At 46.0% G+C, this 21,484-nt stretch overlaps 3 protein-coding genes across 4 annotated transcripts; all 3 read left to right on the plus strand.

Annotated features, from left to right (window-relative positions):
• The first annotated feature begins 1,067 nt into the window (after positions 1–1,067).
• LOC136440857 (noggin-2-like) lies at positions 1,068–3,373 on the plus strand. Its single transcript, XM_066437001.1, has one exon. It carries the CDS (start codon positions 2,187–2,189, stop codon positions 2,856–2,858), a length of 672 nt encoding a protein of 223 aa, XP_066293098.1. The 5' UTR covers positions 1,068–2,186; the 3' UTR covers positions 2,859–3,373.
• Positions 3,374–6,293: 2,920 nt separating this feature from the next.
• On the plus strand, positions 6,294–11,564 carry LOC136439973 (uncharacterized). 2 transcript variants are annotated; one of them, XM_066435688.1, is made up of 6 exons: positions 6,294–6,522; positions 8,812–9,081; positions 9,590–9,772; positions 10,024–10,213; positions 10,392–10,730; positions 11,019–11,564. In XM_066435688.1, exons 2-6 carry the CDS (start codon positions 8,826–8,828, stop codon positions 11,263–11,265), a joined length of 1,215 nt encoding a protein of 404 aa, XP_066291785.1. In that variant the 5' UTR covers positions 6,294–6,522; positions 8,812–8,825; the 3' UTR covers positions 11,266–11,564. The 2 variants fall into 2 exon arrangements, with proteins under 2 accessions (XP_066291785.1, XP_066291784.1); XM_066435687.1 differs by lacking the exon at positions 6,294–6,522 and adding an exon at positions 7,994–8,586.
• A 1,536-nt stretch (positions 11,565–13,100) lies between these two features.
• On the plus strand, positions 13,101–18,644 carry LOC136440619 (four-jointed box protein 1-like). The gene is made up of 8 exons (XM_066436696.1): positions 13,101–13,121; positions 13,619–13,868; positions 14,200–14,376; positions 14,696–14,990; positions 15,546–15,689; positions 16,441–16,550; positions 17,017–17,095; positions 18,167–18,644. Exons 1-8 carry the CDS (start codon positions 13,101–13,103, stop codon positions 18,411–18,413), a joined length of 1,323 nt encoding a protein of 440 aa, XP_066292793.1. The 3' UTR covers positions 18,414–18,644.
• Positions 18,645–21,484: the final 2,840 nt, after the last annotated feature.

Consider the following 21,484-nt stretch of genomic DNA (forward strand, 5'->3'; position numbering starts at 1 on the left):
TACATTTGTGTACTTCTCAACTGTTATCAGTGCTACACCTCTGTTTCATAGTGTCCCAAACTGCACAACAACACGCAGGAATAGCTCCGATGTCCAATTTTACGTCGACACAAATTAAGACATCATTCTTCGTGATTTATGTCAGAAATGACAAATGTCCGTACCTAATTACAGCTGTATTGGACAGCACTGATTGATTCATGATGAGCCCCAACATAAGATGAAGAAATAGGAGACAAACTGTTGTTCGTCATTTCGCACGCAATACACGAAGTTTTAAACTCTGCCAGAAGTCCCAATGCGAGTGATCTGTCCTGCTTTACTCCAGGATGTTCTGAGATCACTGGTACTTCCGATAAAAGACAAACGGAGTTTCTTTTTAAAAATTGCGCACAAATATCTCTGCACAATTACCAAGGGATGTGCCTCTATACTCCCAGTTATATGATCAGCGTATCTCGTACCCGCCAACAGGTAAAACACGCCAGCAATGCTGAATAATGACGGTTCAGGTTCAGGGTGATCGCACCACCCACACAACACTGGGCCGCGTGCGTCCCTTAAACACGGGGACCTGCACCTGTCAGTGCTGTCCCACTGGCGAGGGGGGGAGGGGGTTAGGCTGGGGAGATGTGTGCCCGGCTGCAACACGATCTGGTCAGTCCGCCAAGATCAGCCAAGCGGAAGTATTTGGTAATAGCCATCGGCAAGCAAACGTCGTGTGGACTTATCGACTAGGATTTAGAGCGTAAGCTTCCCGATCAATTACCTCAGTAACGTAAGTGTTTCTGAGCGGAAAAGAAGTCAAGGCTTTCGTCGGAATCATACGGAGAAGTTTGCACTTGATGTATATATTTTCTGGTCAGTGCACAAGGATGGTTCTGTGATACAATTTTTAAGGAGTGCGGTTTGGTAGCACTACTGTCGGTCCGAGTGATAGGTGTTCACGTCTTCTCATCAAGACAAACAAACCTTGATTACGGCCGCATTTCTTCGCCGAACTATTGCTCTTAGAGTCTTACAGAGGATGGTGGTACTGTTCAAACTCGGGGTGTGAGGGGGGGGTGAGGGCAAATGAGCAATAACCTAGAAGGCTAAGGACACTTACACCGTAAAAATACTGTGAAAATTCTGTAATCCCAACGTTTTGCATGTAGACCGTCTTCCCTGTTTGCCAGAGTATCTTAACTCTGGGACCTGATCTTACTTTGTGTGTACTGTGAAAAGGCATAGCTGTAGATGATGAGGAATATGAATAGTAAGAGTAAAGGACAGGACACCAGAAAAGCCACGTGTTTTTGCACTCCACTGGCGTATTTATTTGTATAGGAGAGATCCTGGCATTTGTGTGGCTCCAAAGGCGGGTGCTGGTAAGAGACCCCTGAACATATTTTGACTAGACCCGATGTCGCTCCCCTCCCAGGGACCCCAGTGTTGTGTACATAACGCAGTGTGGCGATATTTCCACAGGAATATTCTTTCTGGCGCGTGCCCGTATTTGTCTACGCTTTCCTGGTAACAACCAGATACACGTTGTTGGTACCATTGATCATAGGACTCCGGGCTGTATGTTATGCGGATGGCCGCTGGCATTTGCTCGTGTTCTCGCGGTCGGGATCCGGACCTCTGTGCGCGACCCACTGCTTCGATATGGAAGATGCGTCAATAAGACCGACGAAAACAAACTTTGCCGCCGTTTGACCATTTTTAGAATACCACACATCAAGGGGACCCTCTTCAAGCTGTGAGTCAGAATGACGTTGGGGCGCCAGTGGCCAGGAAAGGGCACCCCATAGGGCTAGCGGCCGGGCTGCAGACCAGTCAGGACAGCCGGCCCGCAGAGACGTACCCGTGGCCTTCGCGTCTTCGGGGCTAGACTCGGCGCCGCTTCCTGAACTACTTCCGTTGTCAGAGTGACGTGAGAGGATTTCGAGTGTATCTGAGAGGTAGATGGTCTAAAACGTCGCGCCAAACGTTCCCTGGCGACATACCCGAGGTCAGGAGAAGACAGGGAGATTGCGAAAGAGAGAGAGAGAAGGATTGTCCGAGAGGAGCTGGGATTATGACGTTACGTTGTTGAAGACAGATAGATCTGATGCACCTTCCATTCGGTGAGTGCACCGTAACAGAACTGAATCGTGCTGCAGGAATATCACCCCTGACAAGACCGCCTGTAGCACTGAACCATGGATGCCTGGGTCCGCGTGTTTCTGCTCGCAGGATCATTCCTGATATGTTCACCAGCGGCCTTCGGTCAGCCATTTCTACACCTCCGACCGAGGCCTTCGGACGACCTGCCCGTTCTGGACCTTATTGAACCACCGAACTCGGAGTTTGACCCAAAGGAGGCGGACTTGGACGTACAGATCCTGCGAAAGCTCCTCGGAAGACAGTACGATCCGTACTACATGTCCATAGAGCACCCCGACCCGTCCACGCTCAATGCTAACTGTACATTGAACGGAGAGTCGAATGAAGGGAACCGATGTAAGCCGCCCGGTCCCAAGCCGCGCTGGATAGACGACCTGGACGTCGGTACCTTTCCCAACGGACGTAAGGTGAAGCTAAACAAGAGGTCGCGGAGAAAATTTAAGATGTGGATGTGGTCCCTGACGCACTGCCCCGTGGTGCACTCCTGGAAGGACCTGGGCGTGCGGTTTTGGCCGAGATGGGTGAAGGAAGGGCGCTGCTCCACCGGCCGCTCCTGCTCCTTCCCCCCGGGCATGACCTGTCGGCCCTCGCGGTCCGTCATGAAAACATTCCTCCGTTTTCACTGCCAGGGCTGGGGGAAACAGCATAACTGCAACTGGATCAAGATCCACTACCCGCTCATCGGAGAGTGTAGCTGCTCCTGTTAGCACCTGGACTGGTCGCAGTGAGAACCGCAGAGGCACCTGCTAGGACAATGTGACCCGGTTTTCGGGCGGCATTCTTGGACATAACGGCTAGGACGTCTTCGAGGAACGGGATAGAACTGCGGGACGATGCGTCGTGGTGGTGACGACGTACTGACATTATTTTTGTATGTTTACTTGAAACATATCTATATATATTGTTCCGAAGTGTATATACGAGCTGACGGGAACGGTGATGTTAATATGGAGTTCGTATTGCCGCATTTGTTCCTTCCGTATCGGGAGCTAGTTGGACGTCTGTCCAATTCGTAAGGACTATAGGTAGGACTAAGACGTAACTCTTCTTTTTTTACATGAGCAACATCGCATGTCTGTACCGAAGAAATGGCAAGTCACTGAAATGTTAGTCTGCAAGTCCAACTGTATTGGAAGGAGGGTAAGAGGAACGGGTGAGCTAACGTCTCGCTGTCATGCTGTGGCAAAAGAAAGTGAAAGCGAATGAATCTTGCTACTCTGAACTCTCTCCGTTGTTTTATTTCTGCTTGTTGTTATTGTTATTGAAGGGGCAAGACCTATAATCGCCTGTAGAAAAACACGTCATACCATAATATGATACTGACATTACTGCGTTCAACCCGCCCACAAAATTAAAGCACTTCGTAGATTCTTATGACATGACCCCTCACGACCCCTTCCCGGATCTTCCCAAATCCTGTATTTCCTTATCTTGCGGGAGGATTAATCCCAGTTTTCGGCAACTACTGCTGCATTTCGTGTCAAACAAATTCGTGGCATGTGGCGGCATGTCCCCGAGGCTGAGCTGATATACACGCGTCCAAAATACAGCTCGGACGTGACCCCGGCTACAGCTAATGATACCGCTGCGGGCCGAACACTCCGGATGGCTTTGCGTCAGCCGATAGCAGCCGGGGCTTATGTTTCCTTGAACTTGGGCGTGCCGAACTGGGAAAGGCTGCGGTAATACTAGTGTAGTCCGCGAACGTAATGTGCTTAAGCGTTCTCTGCCGTGATAGATATCCCCTTATAAATAGCCCCTAGTTAGTGTTTGGTGAATGTGCGGTATGCGAATTCCATTAAGAACGTGGTCACGCGTTAATCCCAGGACTGCGTTTCTCAGTTCGGTTGGAACTTTGTTGCTCCTTCAGGCCCTTTTCCGCTACAAAACATCTCTGGCTCCAGGCCACCCAGGTTCGAATCCTAGAAAGGTCACGCCGACAAATTCAGGGTGATTGCTACGGCTATTAGTAAGAGGAGCCGCCGAGCCTGCACCTATCGACACAGATCGGTACTCTTCAAGCTTGTCGGGTTTCCAAGTTCGCAGATTCGTAGATCTACTTTCTTACATCAAGTGTTTTTGAAAGGGCGGAACGGCTCAAAACTGAACCTCTACTTACTTCGAGGATAAATCTTAGACATCAGGTCAGCTGAAGCATTTGTATGGCACTTCACAGTGAAAGGACCTCGTTAGTTGGTTTTGGGGATAGATGCATGGGGAGAGTGTTTGCAAAACAGTACATCGGAACGCGGGCGGTCGGTCCAAGCACAGAAGTCGGAGCGCACAGTTTGTATTTTCTTCAATTAGCGGGTAGATCGTTTTCACGCTCCCCGGACCCCACCGAGCTGTGTTTGTATCCCTTTCGACAGAGGAAAACAACATTTCCGCTCCCAATTCTTATCCAGGGTTAGGTGATAGGGAATGTTAGTCACGGTTACCGCCTACTTTCCTTACGACTACTAATCCTTAGATTGTGTTGACATTGCGGGGGATCGCAGCGGAAAAGTTGGACAAGCGGAAAAGCAAAAGTAAAGAAGAATCCGGGTTTGACATTTGTGTTTCTGTGCCACATGTCCGCAGTACAACATGTGGGTAATGGCACAGGCAAGTACGACCAAACACACGTGTGTATTGTTAGGTAGGGGAAACGTATATATACATACTGGGACGGGCGCTAATGACTTTTCCGGCCAAGTTTTGTCTTGGGGCGATTAAGAAGCAAATTGGTGCCAAAGTGCCCGGGTATCGATTGCAAGCGGATGTCCCCCAACACCACTTTCACCCCGCAAAACTTCGGAGCATTCGCGGGCTTGGCATGCCTCAGAAGTTTTCTGAAAATAATCATCAAGCCGTCCGGTGCTCGGTGATTTGACAAACAAGTGCCCCCGCCCATCACTCATCCCCAACCATCACAGTGTCGCCACGGAGTCGCCCCAGAAGACTGGGGAGAGCAAATAGTAGGAAGGTGACAAGAACGGGCCAGGAGGCGAGGACAAGCAACTTGTCAGGAGGATCGGAAGGTTCCTACAACCACGGCGGTTCAGCCTCCGCGCTTTGGCTATCCTTTTTCGTTTTCACTAGTTTTCGGCGTCAACAAGAAGTATGGCGCACACCAGTGTTGATCGATCATGTGTGTGTTGATATCTTTCCGTTCCTGACTGCCACTGTTCCCCCCGCTCTCGGAACAGAGGTGGCTGCCAGAGTTAATGTTGACTCCTGGTGGCCTTCCATGTCTTTTACCGCTGCCAGCACACAGAGACAAACGTACATAAACTACTCAGTCTACATCACACCATGTCAGCGACCTGCGATGTTTACTTTACATCTACGGGCGATAATGATGCTGTCAATCACGGCCAACCGACGACAAGGGCATGGCAAGGTGGGTCTTGAACGGGACCGACATTTCTTGGCAGCACCTCAAGGGCGGAGACAATCCAGCGACTGATAAGTTCTGTGCCAACATTCACGCTCGTTACAAACTTGTAAGAAAGAAGGATGGCTACAAAACGAAGGCTTGAAATAGGAAATATAATCATTTTCTAAACGAGTTAGCCTGGTCATCATAGACCTAATTTCGCTACAGAATTACGTCGTCCTAATAACTGTTTAGTCTTCATTAGGTAACCATGCTTGGGCGATGCGGATGAGAGCGTTTCCTAATATAAATACGCCCCCATGGGTGGGCATCAAATAAATATGGAGACATCAGTATCTACAAGACTCAATGAGACTGATACTCACTAGAAATGTACAGATACGAATCGTTGGGGATGATAATTGCAGTAAACGATGAATTACCTTTTGAACTTTTGGTTCAGAATCACTCGCTAATCACTCGGACGAATGATTCTGATTTTCTATATCAAGTAATATATTCATCTCAGTGATTATAATGTTTGTAAAACGTACACATGGCTTCATCTGATTTGATTTTGTAACGTCTTACCGTGGATGAGCTGATATCACAGCCGTAAGAACTGTTTTTTCGTCCTTCACCAAACTCTAACGGTTTGTTCTTTCTGTTTGAAAAATGCGTTACCAGCGCAACCAACGAACACCGCGTTCTATTTGTTCGAAACGTGAAAGGAGAATGACGTTCTTTTTGACATGACAAAAGAACACTGTGATCAATGACGTAACGTGTTCCAAACGTCACAGAGAATTGTGCTTCCTTGCTCCACAAAAATGGCGTGGGAGGATAAACTTCTGTGGCTTCTCTGAACGATAATCTGTGTCTCTTTCTCATGTGAATGAGTTGTCTTTCATAATGGTAGTCCTCGCAGGTACCAAGCTTGTAATGTAGAACCGTTTCAGCACCAAGGACGTCTCCACAGAGAACACGACCGAAGGTCACTCTGGTTCAAGAAGGTGAAATACTGCGTTATCCTTTCTTTTTTCTGTAAGCATGGGTCATTACAAAATAACAAGTGGATAATGCGTGGCGTATTGAAATGAGTTTTTAGTTACATCATTTTCAGACGTGCGGCATCGAATTATGTTTCAATTTCGGGATTGCGTCGTCAACTTTAAGTAAACTTTATGCTTGGGCGATGAGAGCGTTTCCGAATACAAATAAGCCCCATATAGTGGACATAAAAAAATAGGAAGACAGCGTTATCTACAATTTTTTGGAGACTCAATTAGACTGATTAATACTCACTAGGAATGTACAGATACGGTTTGACCAGTCATTTGGCTGTAGATGTGTTGGGATAGGCTTCATTTTTTTCACACCAGTTACACATGCATATAGCCAGACTACTTGCCCAGCGGTCGCTCCTCTTCGTATATCTAATAACTTAGTTCTAGCCAAGCCCTCAGAGTCGGGTAACGTTAGATTTCAACTCTAATCCGCGATATAGTTAAGTGTCACAATAAAGGGAACATAGGAATAGTGCATGAGAAAATGAAAACATTAGTGTACATCTACATATATAAAGTACTGAGCAAAGATTATGGTTACTAAATATCTGAATCTACTGTGGCAAACTCATGACTGCGGCATGACCGTGCGGACATAGCATGCACCAGGCGGCTTCTGGTAATGAATGTGTCAAATTAAGGAGAAAAAGATGAAGATATGGAGCTGGGGGTTCGTTGGGGGAAGATAATTGCAGTAAACAATGAATCACGAGCTTTTGGTTCAGAATCACTGTCGCTAACCACTCTGCCGAGTGATTATGATTTTACAAATTCAGCAATGTATTTAACGGATCGTTTCTCTGAGAAGCAGAGCAGAAATATGTTTAAAATGCACATAAATTCTTCATGGCTCGTCCATCTCAAAGTTGTAACACATCTGAGTCGATTTTGCAAGGTCTTACCGTGGATGAGCTGATATCACGGGCGTAAAAACTTTCACCAACTCTAAGTCTAACGGTTTGTTCTTATTGTTTCAAAAATGCGTTACCACCGCAACCAACGAACACCATGTTCTATGTGTTCCAAACGCCCGAAGAGAATGAAGTTCCTTTTGACGTAACAAAAGAACACCGAGATCTATGACGTAACGTGTTCTAAACGTCACAGAGAAATACAAAATGTGCTTCCTTGCTAAATAATCATGACAGGGGTAGGGGCTCCGTGGCTTCTCTGAACAGTAATCTGTGTTTCTTTCTCATGTGATTGGGTCTGTACTTCATGATGGTGATGTTCGCAGGTACCAATGGAATACAGAGCCGTTAGATGACCGTTAAAGCCTTTCAGTGTCAGAACAATTAATCAGTGGAATACGTTGCCGAAGAGAGTTGTAACTGCAGACACGATGTACTGTTATAAGACTCGAAAGGACGAGTACATGGGGCGGGCGGGTGGGGTTAGTGTAGAGAAGGAGTACGTTGACTGAGACGAGGGTGGCAACAAAAGGCGCGTTGCCTTCTTTCCTCAAGGTATCCTCAAGGTACGACGCTCCAAAGCACGGGACTGTTTTAAATTTTGCATTTCAGCACCAAGGACACGCCCTGCCGTAGGTCACTGGTTCAGAAAGGTGAAATACTGGAGTATCCTTTCTTTTCCTCTAATCGTGGATCAACAAAATCATGAGAGGATAATGGCGTTTTGAAAATGATCATTTATCAACATCATTTTTTAAAATCTTCGTCGATGACTGTCTATCTCAGGAGACATTCTAGACGTCCGGCATCGAACAATGTTCTAGCCGTTACTAAGAAGACAGCACGTAAATATGCTGTTCGAACATAAACACGTACAGAACAAATGGCAGCCACACTGGTAGGGCTTCTGTCTATCCCCTGGGTGAACAAACTAGCGTAGATCAGGAGGCCGTCGTCTTCACTATCTTCCACGAAAAAGATAACACAAGTCAGTAATGATAGCGTTGTTGATGCTACTTTAGCTACACCGCCATGATGTTGCATAAGAACCTGGCTATTCTGTACTTGAACGTCGCATGGTTCTTCCTAGCTGTATCAGGTAAGTGAAGTATAAATTACAACCATTAAAATTCCTAAAAATCTCTCTGAGACTTTTACTGGAATAACTACTGTTTTTTTAAAGACTTTTGTACTGTTTTTCTGTTTCTCTGTCGTCGTGATAATATAAACTTCGGGTCTAACGTGGAGTTGTGCATTAAAAGAGGACTCATAAAACAAACATTCTAGCATAGATCTACATTGTAGATTGCTCCTATTTGTTCAGACAATGAAGAGCGAATGCAGGCGGAGTGGGTGGAGATAGCGAACGACCTCACCCCCGCGGAGTGCCGGCGCCTCCTGGCGGCGCTACGTGTCGTCACCTTCGAGCTGCCAGAGGACGTCCTCGGCTCGCCCGACGACCAGCCTCGTGTCCAGTCGTCGGACGACTGTTTATCCCGACTGCGGGCCTGGCGACATGGCGAGGGCCGCCAGGTGGACTGGCCTCACATCGCCCTGAGACTGCGTGAGATCAATCGACCAGATGTGGCGGAGAGTAAGTATTGTCATACCCTCCTTCTCGGAAAAACATGGAATAGAAAAACGGTAACATAAAAGAAAACAACCGAAAGGAGTCTGCAATGGAAGCTACTTCTATCTTCACACTTGTAAGTACAGTCAAAACAAAACAGCCCAAGAATAACACACAGGGCACCAATAAAATCTGGTCCAGGCGGACAGGTGGTCATTCTTGTTCCACTGTGAAAAGGTATAATACCAAAAAGTAGTCACATTGGCCTGGCGGCACACGGTCCTTACGTAGAGGTGGTAGTATACAGGTTTGACTGTATTGCAGTCGCCAGGGGTTTTGTAATGGTATGTAACGTACAGTAGCCTACATAACTTCGTCGCCCGTGTCCCACCGCCATGCCGATCCGAGCACGGTGGGTGTCTTCTTCTTTGGTCAGTCTCTCGGAAAATTTCCCGGTGAAGACAGAGTAAAGACTATAATGTTTAGATGCTATAAAGGTGCTTGAAAAATCACTTCTCTACGTGTTGTTCAGGAATATCTGACGAGGTAGCAGACGTTCGCCAACACGATGTCAACAACCTGTTCCTCAGCAACCCCTTCCATGACATGATCAAGCACCACAGGTCGTCATTCCTGGTGGAGCACGGGGGTGACAAGGCCGCACCTCACGGGCAGCGTGACGTCATGTCGGCAAGGAGAAAAAGGCATCTATATTGTAAGCCTTACATCCGTGTAAAATTGCCTTCTTACTTGTAGACACGTCGTTCTATGGAGTTGTGGTTATCTTCACCATACATTCAATGACTCATCACGACCGCTTGTGTGTATGTGTGTGTGTGTGTGTGTGTGTGTGTGTGTGTGTGTGTGTGTGTGTGTGTGTGTGTGTGTGTGTGTGTGTGTGTGTGTGTGTGTGCGTGTGTGCGCCAAATGCGAGTAAAACTGCACTTTGTTTTGAATCGTTGGTAGGGAGACTCAGACCCTGGCATATCGGACGACATGCAGTAAAATACGCACCACAGGCGGAAAAAGCGAAAAAGAGAAAGAAGAAACATGAGTCGGCCTGGCTGGTGGCCATGGTGGTGGTGCCGTGTGCAGTAGTCGCCATGACAACCGTGCTCCTGGGCATCCTCTGGGCCTACATGTACTGGAAGCATGGGTTTGTACACCTCAGATACAAAGATCAGACAAAAAAACCTGTTAGGCTTTCTAGCGCTTTAGTGGGTTTTATTGTACAGTTTCATAAGTGTGATCAAACGGATCAAACCAGAATGTTTATACAGGCGTAAACATGGATGACCATCAACTCGTTGTTTCCAATTATGTGTCCTCTATAGGAAACATTTTCGTCTGAGATGGATATTCAGCCTGACAAGAAACGACATGAAGTTGTATCGGCAGAGAAGACGTTCGCGCCGGGTCTCAAGAAAGACAAGTCGTAACGAAGTTGTCAGAATGAAACAAGACCCGATCTTTGAGCCACTGGAAGACCAGGTTTACCCAGGATGCATCTCGGTGCAGGCGGTATCAGACATGTCTGCAGACGCTTCTATGGACGTCGGCACCATTAATCCAGTTGCCTTGGCAACCGACACAATGCCCTTATTCGGAGAAAAAGATTTTTCCGACAATGTGACCGGATCGAAAAGAAGAAGGAGCAAGGACTCTGTCATATGGTAATTTTGCTTCAGTAACGTTACTTTTCTCGAAAGATTCTAACAATAGAGAATGTATGAATCGTTTTCGTCATCTCTATTGCTACATTTTCGTCATCTCTATTGCTACATTTTTGTACAAAACCTCAGTTGCATCAGGATGATGACAACACTGAATGATGGTGTAATATGTTTCCGAGTCACATTTACTAAGAGTGTTGCTCAACAGAAAACAACATAACGTTGTGTGAAAATCTAAAGCAATTTGCCGCATTTCTGATGTCTTTAGATATCTTTCTCTCTTCCCAGTGACGAAACAAGAACAACAGAGAAGCCCTCCATTCCGCCCCTACACCTGCCACCTGAGGACGCTGGGAACGAGAGCGGGGTGTGGATGTGCCCCTCCCACGACAGCACAGACGAGTGTCCGATCTGCCAGTACCTGGTGACCTCTGTCAATGTCACGGACAGCTTGAGTTCGCTCAGTCCGTCTCCCAGTGAGTCAAGCCTTACCAGCCTGCCATCTAGGTGGGACGTACACTCGGTGGGGGTGTAGTGGCTAACTCCAGAAGTTAAAAGAACAAGACCATATCTATGTTTGACGTCCGATAAAACCAAATGATGGGGAAAGGGAGGGAATAACAAACGACGATGTCAATAAGCACATTAGATGTGGTGGGAATTCAAGCCTTCTGTTTCATGCTTATTCCTGTATTTATCGATTTTGGGAGTCTAGCAATTGTGGAATGTAACTCAACAAACTCACTTGGTACCAAGTATGTTTCTGGTATACATCTGGTATTGATACAGCATATGTTAACGGTTTATTGGATACAATACAATCATGAAGAGATATTGACGTCGTCATTCCATTATTTGTTATCAAATTTCCTGTACCGGCACTCCAACGTCGATAGCGTCTAAGACATTATTCACCGAAAAGGAGAACATTACGGGGCCATTGAATATAGGTATCTTCAAAATACACTCTTTTATGTGCTACCGTGTTCTATCTTAAGGCTAGCATTACCAACCACTACTAGTCCTCACTGTAAGACCTTACACGGTCGCAATACGACACCTCTGTGATATTCGTCTGCATGATAACCCTTCATCGACGCATTTTACCAATAAATGGTGTCGAGTATGAATATCCTGTAAATTGTCACATTCTGAAGGACTACGTATATATATCACATCTAAATTTACATCCTATTTCATAAACACGAAAGACGTTGAGCTAATGTAACGGGGCTTTTGTTTGGTTGTCTATCAATGGAGTAAATCCGACTTTCATTTTAAAATGTCGTGTGTTTCTTAACAATGCAATATAACATTGGGCGCCGGGAGGCGCAGCTTGATGGACTGATGGACACCACGTTCGCAGACTCTAGATGATAGAGTCTGAATTAAAATGGTATTTACATATTTAAAACATTGAGTACTAGTACTTTTTAACACTTTGCTCATAAGCGAATATTTAAAACTTCTCAACAACTTAGAACTAGATTAAGAGCTAGAGTTGACGAAATTACATTGACATCACTATTTACAGTACATATATATATGTAGTCGTCTGTTCATTCTGGTATTAAAGAAAGACTTTGAGAAGGAAAGTGTTCATTCATATTTGTTTAACCGTTCAGTCATATAGGGGGTAGCAGAGTTTTTGTGGCGCTTCGTGCGGCAGATAGGTGTGTCCAGTTTGTTGGAATTCCGCGTCCAACTGACTCCGATATCTGACTCCTGAGTGGTGGAAGCCAGTCTCTGAACTCTGAGTTTTGCAGTTTTGTTGCCAAAAAAAAACGGCGTCAAACTTATCCAAGGCTTTACCCTTTGGCAATTCTATTCAATGTCAATGTAGAATCATGAAATGCAATTCTGATTGTATTGTACGTAAACAGCTCGCTTTCATTTGTACACATGGTTAATGGTGATAAGTAATTATCAAGATTAACTCGTTTTGTCAGTGATAGAATAACTTAAGTCGTCCAGGAAAAGTTACAAATTTGTGTTGATAGAACTAGTATTGTAAATTTCGTATTTTAGTGTGTAATGCCTGCATGTGCACATAATTGTTTTTACATTAAAAGCTGTATGCCGATGCGGTGCCAAACGGCCGCCCCATCTGTTGTACATGTATTTGTGTACCTGATGTCTGCCCCAGGCAATAGGGCCGATCGAACATGTCACGCCATTTTAACACACATCGGGCCACTGGCCTGCACGATTTGACTTGCTCTGCGATACGTTCAGTGATTCGCCTTTGACATGAAATTATACCAGCAAGGTAACTATAGAGAGGCTGGAGGGAGAGGGACTTTAGCGCCTCAACTGGGTCTGCTTCTGATATGTGTGTACGTGTTGGTAACGGTGCCAGCAGTGTACCTCATGGCACAGACATTTGAGCAGGTAAGCCTTTATTCTAATGCATCGCTTACATGTTAACTGTAATCTTAGTTGAAAGGGCCCGCTGTTAGAAATCACATTCTTTCCCCCACATGCCTGCTTGTAAATTATCGTAGTATGGTGTACAAAATGGCGGCACAATTCTGACGTCATATCCCTTCTCTTCTGATGACTTCTGCATCCATTTGTTCAAATTTTGCTAGATAATGTATACACGATGACCAGACTGATATGATATAGTCGTAAGCCTGTCAGATGGTGTTGAAATAAATGATATATACAGGAACGAAAAGCAAGATAAGAATACTAGATTTTCACCAGAGCAGTAATACGTAACATGATATGAATTCCTTCTTCACTTGAATCTTTTAGTACAAATCCACGAGTGTCAAATAAACATGTGTTGGGGTCGACATTGCTTTTATGTAACTTACAATAGTCGTTCTCGCCTTGTCTTTTGTTTCACGGATACGTTCATGATCTTCTGTACACGCGCACAGACTGAGGAGACCAGAAGAGGAAGACCCAATATTATGGAGTCAGCGTCGGTTTTCACAGAGAACCCAACACACCAGAGAGGCATCCTCACGAAACCTATCACTGCCAAACCGACCCGCGCTACGATAGGACCAACAGGAGAACAGCACTCCGCGAGGGAGAGGAGGGTCACACTGGAGAACCGACACGGTTTTCCTATCGTCGAGGACGACATCTTCTGGTCGAGAGAACTAGAGGACGCCCTTCCTAAAGGTTTTTTTTCAAACGTCAAAATCATTTTGCTAACAGTACTAGAACTAATTTATCGACTAACGTAACTGTAGATTGAAATGCTTCAAGAAATACAGTTTGAAGTACACTAAATGGGTTGAAAGTAAAATGAAAGCAGGCACATGAAACCCTATGGTGACCAAACCATCCCGGCAAAGTATCAGTCCTATAGTCAGGGTAGCCGCGGCGATTCTGGGGAGGACGTATTTTCTTGTATATTATATATATAGGAGGTCTCCCCAGAGCCGCCAGGGTACCTAGTCTGGCAGAGACTAGTGAAACGTATCGGCGTATACCCTCATGTACACCCCAGGATTCAGCGAGGTCGAGGCTGACGCCTGGATGGACAGGACAAGGAAGTCACAGGTGACGTCCATGCACTGGGCAACATGGCGGACGTGCGGACAGGGCAAGAACAAATACGTGCGTCTGACTGACGGGTCCACGGTCTGCGCACGGTACAGGCACCCGTTCACACTGCAGATCCAGGGTAGGCAGACAGCCGGTGGACTGTAGTGTAAATAGTCATGGCCATACGTTGAAGATACATCAATATCAATGTGGACTATGTACAGTGACCTCATGATATCATTGTCATTCACTTATTTTGTCAAAAATATACTGAAACGCTTTTTCGTGACTAGTGAGGGAGTAACTACAGTCGAGCCTGTACAAGTGACCACCTCTACATGAGGTGGCCGCCTGGCCAATGAGACTATTTTTGGTGGTTCTTAATATGATTTTCCCATTGACACAAGCATTAAGACTCCTGTCTATATTGACCACCTGTCCACGGCCATGTACTGTAGACCAGATTTTGTCGGACCCTGAGTGGTCGTCTTGGGCAGCTTGGGCTGTAAACACTGAAACACATGTATTCAACGTAAAATCTGACACATGTACGTCATTTGTCTTGCCCAAAGGCGAGTTGTACTCGTACTACCTGGGTCGTCTGCTGGGCATAGACCATGTACCACCTGTCGTCCTTGCGGTAGTGAACGGTACTGCACCGCTGTGGCTACGTGTCGGCCCCCTGCTGCCCCAAATGCAATGGGAACAGGGCGTCCTGGTGGCGCTCATCCGCTGGATAGACGGTTTGCAGAGGTATCAACTTTCCTTTCATTCCTGGTTTCAAAATGTAATGATGAAGATGATTTTTTGCGCTTTTACCACCAAAGAAACAGCAGAGTACCAGTCTGATACATTGATGCAAGTTAGGCATCCAGGACCTGGTAAACTATATATTTACAGCCAAGTAAATTTCTACAACTGGATAGAACATAAAAATTGTATTGGTTTTGAACAGTTGATTTAATTTTACGTAGCAATTTTCTTCCGTCAGTTTAGAAATGCGATGGATGTCGAACGAGTAGTCTGAAGATTTTATCTGCAGATATACAAAGTAAGATAACCAATGATCTAACGTCTACTAACATAACTCCGCCAGGATACATTACTCCGCCACCCCGAAAAAATACGTGCTGCACTAGAGATCTCTCAAACCCACCGTTTTTCAAAGTGGCGGGTTTATGTTACCCGGCGGATTGATGTTAATGGAGGTTACGTGCCGTGGGATAACATTATCAAACACTATGTCATGTTTCACCATGGCTGCACTTGCGAGTCCATTTCTACATTTATCGTGTGTATCATAACCAGAGGGAAGATGCCCGTTCCTCTTCTGGAGGGAGAGGTGTCGGGACAGGACCGCCGCCTGCTGGCCATGGGGGAACTGCAGCTGCAGGAGCTGGTACAGTGGAGCGACCTGATTATCCTGGATTACATCACCGCCAACTCGGACAGGTCAGGTTTGCTACTTTTTGTCTACGGTTCACGCGAGACTACGGCATGCGAGAATTCGCGCGAGGCTTTACCTCCTTGCTTTTATCTAGTAAGCTCTACATTGACTTAGTACATCAAGACAGTAAATCATGTAGTCTATTATACCAAACCGTTCACCGATCTATCTACGTAACTGCTTGACTTGTATGTGACAGTGCCTGAAATATTGCACGGCAAATTCAGTCATGTAGAAAGGCGCCAGCACGCCTCAAGGCAGATGCAGTACCGCTCATTGATCAATGTGACTGTTCCTCCCTTCAAAACAGATCACTGTCAGGACTCTGTTTAAGCCAGGCGTTAAACACTGTGCGATGGCCTTGATTAAATTCATTCATCATTTTTTGCCTGTGCCGATAGATACGCGAAAAGGGTTATTACAGACTAGCTTCTTCGGTGAGTCCGCTTGCTGGAACCGTTAAGTTTAAAAATAAAAGTAGCACAGTGAAATACGCTTACATATTATTAACGGTACCAAATGGTTTATGTTGTAGAAATGCGTGTGTTGCTTAAATGTGTTGCTCTCGCCTCACCTCACCTCACCTATCCATTGACCTCTTTGTCCATTGACCTCTTTGTGGGTCATAGGCGCACTATCTGTCCTCCGCCGCTCTCATTGCTTCAGCTGGGCTTAGTCCCGTCCATTCTTTTATGTCGTCTTCCCACCTTTTCCTCTGTCTTAAATGTGTTGCTCTACTATTTGCAATACTGTCAGAGTGGCGTCAAACCAAGACGCAGCCGACCTCAACAACGACCCGGTCCAGATGAGGAAATACATCCACAACCTCCAAAAGTCCCAACACAATGGCGCCATCTGGCTAATAGGTGAGAAACTGCAGCTCATAAACACGTCGTATTATGGCCGTACAACAACAATTTCAAGGGTCAACTACGGGACATCTAAAAGGGCGTTTTATGATGTTCTACGCTTGGATACATCAAATATAAAAGGCTTGGTACCATGGTCAAATGAATGTAGAGAGTAGAGGTATGTCTATGGTCATTCAACAAGGGCTATTTTTGACCACGCTCTTGGTAATTGTTATCAAAAGGTTATGACGCAGAAACGCACCGGAAGGATTGTGTGTGGAGATGTGTGTGACAAAAAAAGACATGAATTAAAGAAGAATTAAACAGCAAACTTGCAGAAAAGTGCTGAATGGTCGACGAAAAATACAACACGACCCAACACAACACAACACAACACAACGCAACACAACACAACATAAAACAAAACTAAGCACACCACACCACTTCGAAACAAACCAATTTTCTCTTTCTAAATCTTTAGACAACGAAAGTGGACTTATCGACGGGTACATGTTGCTTAAGGAAAGGAAAAACGGCGGCAGATTCACCCGCTTCCACAGGTAAGGGTCCGAACACCTTCTCATGTTCATTCTGCAAAAAGCAGTCAGTGCGGGTGTTGTGAATAGTTTCCGATGTACAATGTAGCACGGTACCGAGGTCTCAATACTGAATGGGATTTGGACAACGCCATTTGGTAGAAAGTTGGTCTACAATGTGTACCAGAGCACTGACCATGTAAAACTGTGCGGTATTATCGTGCAGGGAACTTAAGATACGATTTCCGTATGTTGTGCGGTACCCCGAAGAGTTGACAAAAAATCGTGTCTAAACCCACGTAGCCCTGTAAGGCAAAGCCAAACACTTGCAAATAGCCAGTTCTCCGGTACGTATTCTTAACCAACGTTCTACCAAATGGCGTTGTTCAATATTGAGCCACTTTGCCGTGATTTCCGGGTGAAATGAGTTTGATGGGGATGACTCGGTCTGCATGTGTGGAACAGACCTCAGCACGCCGTAGACTGTGAACAGGGCTGGAAGTCAGCTGACATTAGTCACAGTACCCTGAGCCATAAACTATCGGACGGAAGGGTTAAATTAAAGCCACTTGTCTAAAGCTGACCAAGTAGGTTTTGTAAATCGTTAGCCACTTATTGGATTCCCCTTAATGGTACTTACTCACGGTCAAGATCGATTTCCGTAGCTTACTGCCGCCGTTCGATCGGCGTAGAGTCGTGGTCACTCCGGCTCAGCGGAGTTCAACAAAAGAAATCTGGAAAATTTGTCCACTATGGTGGTCGTCAAAATGACGCCTCAGCTCTGAGTGACGAGCACATGGGCATGTGGGTTAACCAGCGCCCAAGGAGACTCGCTCCTGTCTGGTAGAGCGTCAGCGTATAGAAAATTGGCAGAGTGAATAGATACATGTAGGGTGCACTTAAAAAGCTAACAAGGAATCAAAATTTGCAAACAAAAGCTGACACCACAAAGGACGTTTTAGAGGTGTACCATCTGTAGACTGCAATAGACAAAACAGAGCGTAGCAGAACTTTGCACTTCAGAGTACTAGTGTTTTATGTGACATTTTCTACGTAAATTTCTGTTCACTAACTTCTCCTTTTACAAATGTACAGAACTATGTTGGAGAAGATGTGTTTGTTCCGGAGATCGACAGTGAAGCGAGTGGAGGAGTTGTACAGTCTCGGTACCGGGGCGGCGGAGTTCCTTCTGCGGACCGTGGCTGACCACGAGCCGCTGGCCGGACTACTGCCCGCCGTGCCGCCCAGGATTCACCTGGACAGGACCCTGGCGGACAGAATAGCACACGTGTACAACAGGATACGGCACTGCATGCTGGCGAACATGTCATCGATGTACTGAAATGTGGACGGACAATATGTAGTAGATTTAACAGACAAGAACACGAAAAGGAGTCAATTTTTCATCGGGATTAAGATCTTTGATGTGTGGATTTGGATTCTAACCTCGTCATCCGAACACGGGACTGTTAACTGTTAGAACACCACACAAAATGCGTATTTGGGCATAAACAGTGATATATCGTAGCTGTTATATTATAGCATGGAAGATAAAGATCAACAATATCCCATCCATACGTTCACTTTTCCCTTCTATGCCTAGCGGTAGTTTTGCGTCAGCCGCAGATCGCTAACTCGGTATCCCTATAATATTAAGATGGAGACATCTACATCAGCTTTACCTCGTAAAGTAGAGTCAAGCATACATCGAGCTGTCTTATGTTATCCTGTTCGAACACGCAGTTTGTCCATAAAATTACGATTGCAGCTTGGGCAGGTCTTAGCCGTGCGCGGATGTTGGACGGATGGCCGTTCAGCACCAAGGACGTGGAGATGCGTATCACGACGTTCCGCGTCATAACGGGAAGTGCTGTAGGCCGTAATACCGTTACATCGCTCAAACCGTTCTGGCAATGCGATATCTAATGGCAACTCTTTGATTTAGAACTCAGGATTTGTGACAAATAATAATTGCGACATACTATTTGTCACTGTTGATAACAGCTGATGCAAGTCCACGTAGGGGACGATGATAAGTGTTTTGGTTTTGGTTGCTCTACTTTTATGAGTTTCAGAATGATGTAGTTTTCGCGTTGTTTTGAATTTTGATATGACATTCAGTCCTTTCTGACTGTACATGTAGACAGAGTGTCTCTCATTCAAAGTGCCAGAACCGACACAGAAAGTACTTGGTGGTCTAATGAATAACCGTCACGTTAAAGTGCAGCACGTACGATCACTTGTGGTGTAGCCAATAATGACTGTTAAATATCTTAAGCCGCTTTCTTCTACTATGCATTACCTAACTAACTCAGACTTGACGTCTGCCATAATCTCCCGTCTGGGGCCATGATGTGCGCGGATTCCTGAGTTGTGGCTACAGGTCTGACACAGTCCGCCTACTTGGCCAGGCGCTCTGAACCTAAACGGCGCGTTTGTGCCTTGGAGAAGGGATGTTGTGAGAGATGTAATGGGAAAAAGATCCCAGTAAAGGCGGTTAATCCGGGGAGATCCTTCCTGGCGGGAGCGTGGGGACGGAATGGTCGCCATTAGACTGATGGAAGAGGCCATCACCTCCTGACCTCTGACCCTCTCGGCCATTATGTCGTCCGTGCGTACTTACTCAGCGCTCCCGCGCGGGCCATTAAACTCCTGACCCTTCCTTCATCAACTTTCCCGACATCCCTCTGTTTCAAACAGTTGTGGAGGGGTAGCTGTTTGACAGTCATGTCGTTTGGTGCGTTCTTTACAGTGCTGTATCCGGACCTGTTAAACAGCTCATCTACTTTCTATTTCAACCTTAATTACGCACGCAGCTTCCCAAAGGCGTGAGGCAGCTTCAAACCCCTGTTTCCTCTTGTTATGGGCTGCGTTTCCTGCGGAAACAATTTACCACCCATTGCGCTACTCCAGAAACCTGTTCAAGGAAGCATTAAAGCTTAAAGTATCAAATTACATGTCGAAATAAAGCCATAAATATGCAGATTACATCATGCATCACACTTCCGCATATGTAATCCCTCAGAGGGGTGATTCTTGATGACCGTAGTATGACGTCTTTCAGTTAATCACTGACCCATTTCCTGCTGATTTCCTTTCCTTCGCCGGAATGTATATTGACTTCCGTTTGAGACAGGTGTGGGAACCCCTTCGTATAGCAGCCACATCTTAACCTTGCAAACCTGTACCAAATAAAGGTTGGGGAAGCTGGTGCTTCTTTGATCAACGCCTTACGTCTCATTTCTGTTGATACTTTAAGATTTAATACTCCCTTGAACTTGGGTATCGCAGCGAGTGGTGAATTGCTTCCGCAAGACACACAACACATAACAAGAGGAAACATCATCTGAAACTAACTAGCGCCTGTCCTAACTTCTGAAACTTCCACACTTGTACTAAATAAAGGTTGGGAAGCTTGTGTTTCCTTCTGCACATTACGTCCCCTACGCTCACACTCACTCACTCACTCCCTGTGCTTTGCTCACTGAGCATACGCTACTCCATAATCACCATCTTTAGCAGATGATCGGGACCGCCGTGTGGTTAGGACCGTTCTGAAAGCAAAGCCGGCTGCCGGAGATAAGAGAGCTCGCATCCTCGCAGCCCCTGGTAATCATTCTTTACCGCTTTACTAAACCGGAGCGGCGCGATACGCCATGACTGCGCGAGCAGCCAGACCTTTTCATAAACGAAGAGCTTTTCGCGTGGAAAAAAATGAGAAATCTCCGAAGTGAATTCCCGCCGGGTTTGCGTAAAATCGATGCTGAGCTGGGAGCATGTTATCCCGTGATGGGGAGTATTGATCCGCGGGTTGAACGGGGAAATTGGGGCGGCAGTTGGACACTTACACCGTGATTGAAAAGGTGCTGTTATGGGGACTGTCAGACAATTGCAATAACTGGCATTTAACAAAGTGCGTTTACTTGGTTATGAAGGAAACACTTCGGCCGTAAGACCGGCCACTTTTTGGCCACGTCCCAACCCTTTAATACGTTCTACTTCCACTGAGACGCAGATATGTGACGCTACGAGGGAAGATCGTCGATAGCTGTTCGGCCTTAAGCGTTTGAAGGGGTGTTTCAAGGAAGGAAATTGGAGATTTAGAGATAGTAGAAGGAACAAGCTCGACATTAAAGCAAAGCCGTCTTTACTAGCAGGATTCATGACGAGACGAGTTTCTTAGGGTGAATTTTTATCTCACAGGAGAGACTACATTGGGAAACACATATCGTCCGGTTGGGAAGTTTGTGGGCTGGCCCTCTACATGTATGAGCAGCGTTAGCGTGAACGCCCGGGGACAATGGCGAGTCTACTGATGCATCATTCAATTTTGCGTCATGTAATTCTGAGCCTCAAGGCAACCCCTTTAGTCATAGGTACTAAGCGTGTAAAGATCCTTTCTGAGTACCGATA

This window comes from Branchiostoma lanceolatum, chromosome 8, assembly GCF_035083965.1.
Source record: "Branchiostoma lanceolatum isolate klBraLanc5 chromosome 8, klBraLanc5.hap2, whole genome shotgun sequence".
Taxonomy (NCBI): domain Eukaryota; kingdom Metazoa; phylum Chordata; class Leptocardii; order Amphioxiformes; family Branchiostomatidae; genus Branchiostoma; species Branchiostoma lanceolatum.

Bases quoted from the DNA above. Each gene is read 5' to 3' on its own strand.
- LOC136440619 (XM_066436696.1), top strand. From the start codon at position 13,101: ATGGCACAGACATTTGAGCAG. The intron at 13,869-14,199 runs GTTTTTTTTCAA...TGTACACCCCAG, and splicing joins AGAGGACGCCCTTCCTAAAG to GATTCAGCGAGGTCGAGGCT. The intron at 14,991-15,545 runs GTATCAACTTTC...TATCATAACCAG, and splicing joins TGGATAGACGGTTTGCAGAG to AGGGAAGATGCCCGTTCCTC.
- LOC136439973 (XM_066435687.1), top strand. From the start codon at position 8,520: ATGATGTTGCATAAGAACCTGGCTATTCTGTACTTGAACGTCGCATGG. The intron at 8,587-8,811 runs GTAAGTGAAGTA...CTATTTGTTCAG, and splicing joins GTTCTTCCTAGCTGTATCAG to ACAATGAAGAGCGAATGCAG. The intron at 9,773-10,023 runs GTAAGCCTTACA...AATCGTTGGTAG, and splicing joins GAGAAAAAGGCATCTATATT to GGAGACTCAGACCCTGGCAT.
- LOC136440857 (XM_066437001.1), top strand. From the start codon at position 2,187: ATGGATGCCTGGGTCCGCGTGTTTCTGCTCGCAGGATCATTCCTGATA.